Source organism: Hippocampus comes, unplaced genomic scaffold (genome assembly GCF_001891065.2).
Source record: "Hippocampus comes isolate QL1 unplaced genomic scaffold, H_comes_QL1_v1.1 scaffold499, whole genome shotgun sequence".
NCBI lineage: Eukaryota > Metazoa > Chordata > Actinopteri > Syngnathiformes > Syngnathidae > Hippocampus > Hippocampus comes.
This window is the reverse complement of record NW_017805450.1, coordinates 144,523-149,810: the sequence shown is the minus strand read 5'-3', so window position 1 is coordinate 149,810 and position 5,288 is coordinate 144,523. Positions and strand designations below refer to the sequence as shown.

The following is a 5,288-nucleotide window of genomic DNA, read 5'->3' as shown; positions in this document are numbered from 1 at the left end:
AAAAAAAAAAAGTCAGCGAGAGAGAAGCCCGACCCGAACCCGAAGCAATGATTGACATTTTAAGGCCCGACCCGACCTGGATTTCGGGTCGGGCTCGGGCGGCCCGATCTTACCTCTAATGCCATGGCAACATCTTTTCATGAAAGCTACAAACTTTGTTTTGCCGTATCATAAAGGCCTAAAAACTCTCTTCCGGGCATTTATGAGTTAGCCTTGGTTAACCTGTGAAGAGAAAATCATAAAAAATTAATTAAATGTATTCCTTTAGCCAGTCAGTGGTGCTAACACTGGCATGACAAATAAGTTCGTAGACATAGTCTATCATCAAATGTGAGTACTTTTGAGAAGATAGGATCATCAGGATCAAGTTACAGCAGCTTTTATTGTTACTGTGAAACATCAGACTTTGCGGCACCGTAATGGCTTTGCCTTTTGCCAAAAAGTCACAATAGCTAATGTAGGGCAGGATCAACCTCTTGAGGCTTTCCGAACAAAATTTCAGTTGGACGTGCTCATTGGGCTCAGCACAGTACATTAAAATGTACCGGTAAGCGAAGGCATTTCTTTGTGACACTAGGTGGTGCGATAAGTATGACAAAATATAGAGTCAAATGCATGTGAAGTTTAGGATTTTCTATATAATTATCTTTGATGGAGGATAATAGTACTGTATTTCGAAAACTCGAGAATTTTCCCCCTGTTGTTGTCCCAGGTCTTTAAATGGCAAAGCCCGTGTCCGAAGTTAATCGGATGACAAGTGCGTTAAGGTACGACACCTGTAAATGTGAAAAAAATGGGAGGAAATTGGACATTCAAAAATAGTGCACACTCTATTCATTTTAATATCTAGCAGTCGCTGCTTGAGTCCTAATAATTCCTACAAAGACAATTGGGAACGTGCACCGGTCACTGCTCGGGCTGTGATGAGAGTTTGTAGTACAATAAAATGAGGAAAATGCCAAGGCCAATGCCAAGCCCTAGTAAGACACTGTACTATTTTATGAGCAATCCATAGATCATCACGCAAAAGTTTAATGATGTTGGTCAGAAGCAAAACAATTTACACGGGGCACCTGACTAACATGAATGTGTTTTGCAGCAGATCAAAAAGGGTCTATTGACTCTGGTGGTCAGGACAAGCCTGCGAGTGGGGGCCTTGTGTGGCCAGGCCCAAGTCGCTCAGCTGTGCAGATCACGCTCACTCAGCTCCACCACGGGCATGGCCAGAATCAGTGATGAAATGGGAAATTACAACTTCAAAGCTTGTAAGACTTCCATCAGTGATGTTCTTAGTTCACCTGCTAAACCAGGGGACCGCGTCATGATGGAGATCATCCTGCAGAAAGGTCAGACTCTTGTGAATTGTCTTCAGGTTGTCTGTCGTTTTGGGGATTGAATGCAAACATGGAGATGACTTTTTCATTACCATGAGATTGTCAGTGAATCATTTGGCGTGAGACAGTTTTTGCCATTGCATCCTGGATTGCTTTAAGAAGTGTGCTTCAAGGGAAGTACCTCTCTCACCAAAAACTGCACACACACAAAAACACACACACATACCCACCTATAATTCTCAAAAGCACCCAAACACTCTCACAATCAATCAAAAAATGTTAACACTCACCAAAAACCTCACACACACTGAAAGCCCTCCAAAACTACTCTCTCATGCCAAAACAAATTCAACTCAACCTCTCGCCTTAACAGTCTCTCTCTCTCTCTCTCTCTCTCTCTCTCTCTCTCTCTCTCTCTCTCTCTCTCTGTCTCTTATGTATCTAGATCCAAAAATCAGATTAGGTTTTGGTGAATTTGTTTTGTTCCCTTGGAGCCAAAACAAAATTGTAACCCTTGAATATGATGCAGTTCTCTGCTTTCTTGCATATTAATTCAGTCAACAATTTTCAGCATACATTTCACATCCAGTTGCCAGAGAAATACTGACGATCTGTATAAATATTTTTCTTTCTAGAGGTCAGTGTTGGTCTGGGTATTGGACTGTGCTGTGTGCCATCCACTGATGGATGTCCTGGAATCTACATACATACCTTGTCACCTGGATCTGTTGCACACATTGATGGAAGACTTCAGTAAGGGCTCGGAAATTGTCTAAATGGAAGTAAAAAAAAAAAAAAAAGTATTATTTCCCATGTTTCGCATAAGGTGCTTATTAAATCAAGTGCTTTTGTGTATCAGAAGCGGCTAATGAATATTGCAAGTTGTCCTACTGTGTATCATTAAAAAGTAGGCTACTACGAGTTGTAAAGTGCTTCTGCGCATAATTAAGTTTTACAAAAGTCCGAAAGAACATTGCACATTTACTGTCTGCAAAATACGATAAATAGCTACTATCTGTAGTTCTAAGTAAATGAGAATAGTGCTGATTGAAGTGCTCGAGAAATTGAAAAAGGCTCTTTTGTACACTGCTCTGTTACATCAAGTTCACAAAAGGGGACTTGGTAACACTTGCTTACAGATCTGGTTGTTCCTCATTCATGCAAATAAATGCTTCTTAAATATTGCCTAGCTGGCAAATTCTCGAACTAAGAGTGGTCGACCGTCTCAGATCTTGCCACCTACATACAATTTAACATTGCCCTAAAATAATCCGTCAAATAGCAGTGGCGGCCATGATCCAGTTTTTGAATAAATAAGGCAGCAACACCATTTTAGTCTGTGCTGCTGTTGATTCACGACAGGTTTGTTGCTGTTTGTGATGCCATGGTGAGGGCCAATACATGTCGAGAAATAGTTGTGTTCCCTTTATATTTCACTTTGCATTTACAAAGGATGTACTCGGCAAACATCTTGTCAAGATGATGTCCTCTCTTACAAAAGCCAAACTTTTTTTTTTTTTCTCTTCAAAATTGTTTAAAGCATGAGTGGCACGCAGTGGCGGATGCTGGTCTGTCAAGGAGGGGGAAGCTCAATTTCGGCCTACATCAGAAAATGTGTCCGTTTATTTATATGTGAATTCTACTCTCCGGTCCTTTTCAAGAAAATGATCTGTGACCCTTTCATATCAACAAGGCGTCTTTTCCAGGGTCTTAACTGTGGTGATATACCCTAAGTCAGTCTACAAACACAAGCAACTACAATGAAACAGACCAGAAATAAAATACTAATCTGTCGCTAGTCGTTTTCAACAAAGAGCGTGTCGCTAAGATTATGAGAAGAATTCTCCAGTTCAACTCAGAACAGAATGAGAATCGAAAAATGCTCCCACGGATGCCGACACCAAAAGATCAGTAATTGGCTCATTTCGCTGTAAATCAAAAAGAGAATCAGCCAATCATCATGTAGAAAAGCTGACCGTCTGGGCCAGCCGATAAACGGCCACTGTCCATAGACTCCCAGAGACGCTGAGCATCCGATGGGTGGGACAAAACCAGCATTTATCCAATGACTCGTCTCGTTTCAGTGCATTGAGACAACCTACACTGAACTCTTAAGATGCCCAGCGTCCGCGCTGTAGACGCTCAGCATCCACACAGTTTAAAGCACAGTGAAGCTGCGGGAATGAATGAGAAGAAAGTCGCGTCGTAACCAGTAATAAGAAAGTGATTCGGAACAAACGTTGAGTGCGTCGTAGCGCATATTTAGTCAATGACATGTACACAAAATTGTATGTACACACATATATTTGATCACTTATTTTTTGACATTTTAGGGGAAGCTGAGCTTCCCTTGCAGTCTTAGAACAATCGCCTCTGGTGGCACGGTAGACGATTGGTTAGCATGTCCGCCTCACAGTGCAGAGTAGCAGGGTTCAATGCTGGCTCCAGCCTAACTTTGTGAAGTTTGCATGTACCCAGAGAAAACCGACAAAGGCACGGGGCTGTGTGGGTTTTCTCCGGGTACTCCCAATTTCCTCCCACATTCCAAAAATGTGCATGGCATGTTAATGGAACACTATAAATTGTCCCTCGGTGTGAGTGTGAGGGCGAAAGGTTGTTTGTCTATGTGTGTCTGCGATTGGCTGGCAACGAATTCAGGGTGTCCCCCGCATACTTCCTGAAGACGGCTGAGATAGGCTTCAGCACGGCTGCATACCCTTGTGAGGATAGGATTAGGAAATGGATGAATGGATGGGTGTTTAAAGTATTTGCCATCTTGAGGTATTGAGTGTTGACGTTTGATTTAATTTTTTTTTTTTTTTTTTTTTTGGTGAAATAGCTGCGTCATGTCAAATCTGAAAAAAAATGGCTTTGAAATGTTTTGTATTTATTATTCCTCTTAGGATCCCCCCCCAACCCCCCCCCCCACTCCCTCCCATTTCTTTCACTAAATTTGGATTGATCTGCTATTTTTAGGTATGGGGATGAGATCATGGAAATCAATAACACTGTGGTTTACAATATGGCACTAAACGATGTCTACACAGTCCTGAGCCATTGCACACCAGGGCCAGTTCAGGTGATCATCAGTCGACACCCTGACCCCAAAGTATGTAATGCCTTCACTTAATTTATGCACTTTTATTATTTACTGCACTACCCGATACCCACGCTTATTTGCAAAGTTATGTTTTGTTGTCTCATCAGCTTTGTTTCTGAAACAAAACTGTGCTGGGTTACCATTAACTAGACCAACTGCCTAGACTGGCTTTTCCTCACACTTTGTGACAGCGCTACTGACTTTGGGTCTTTGTTTATGAAGTTCTAAATTGTGTCTTGAGAAGTTGGGAGGAGATATTCAGCGGTAGTCCAGTGATGATTGTGGTTTACTGTATGTTCGCGATGACACCAAATTGGCACAGTCAACAATTGTGGCCGGCACTGCCACTTTTGAATATAAACATATTGTATACAGTACATTGTTTTAAATTGTTCCAATGTTGATAAAATAGTTTATATATGGATTAATACAATGTCGCAAAATTAACTATGAATATTTTAAGGGCATGTCACCAAGTGTGACTTATTTGAATACAATACTGTATATTGTGTTGACTGTGGACTGTGTACATATCAGCCTGCTCTACTCTTTTTGTCTTCTTTAGGTGTCAGAGCATCAGCTGAATGATGCAATAGCTCAAGCTGTGGAAAATAGCAAACTGAGACCGGACAAGAGCCACTGGAGTATTGATGGCCATGGTAAATTCTTTTTTCCACCAACTACCTTATAGTCTTCTTCAAGGTTAACCATATACAGTGTAGTAAATCCTATTTAGTATGTACTATAACACACTTTGTGCAGAGATGAAAGTGGACTTTTCTGAAAATTCCGGAAAAAAAAAATAAATAAATAAATGTGTGTGTGTGTGTGTGTGTGTGTCTGTGTGTGTGTGT

The 5,288-nt window shown here is 41.2% G+C and overlaps 1 protein-coding gene across 2 annotated transcripts in view; it reads left to right on the top strand.

Moving 5' to 3' along the window:
* The window catches only part of il16 (interleukin 16), a 49,526-nt gene that overhangs the window by 18,739 nt on the left and 25,499 nt on the right, over positions 1–5,288 (top strand). The window contains exons 13-16 of one of the 2 annotated variants that reach the window (XM_019874041.1): positions 1,103–1,346; positions 1,970–2,087; positions 4,311–4,443; positions 5,000–5,093. In XM_019874041.1, the coding sequence (XP_019729600.1) occupies positions 1,103–1,346; positions 1,970–2,087; positions 4,311–4,443; positions 5,000–5,093 (589 nt within the window). Of the gene's footprint in view, positions 1–1,099; positions 1,347–1,969; positions 2,088–4,310; positions 4,444–4,999; positions 5,094–5,288 lie in introns of both variants that reach the window. The other variant, XM_019874040.1, reaches the window with a different exon arrangement.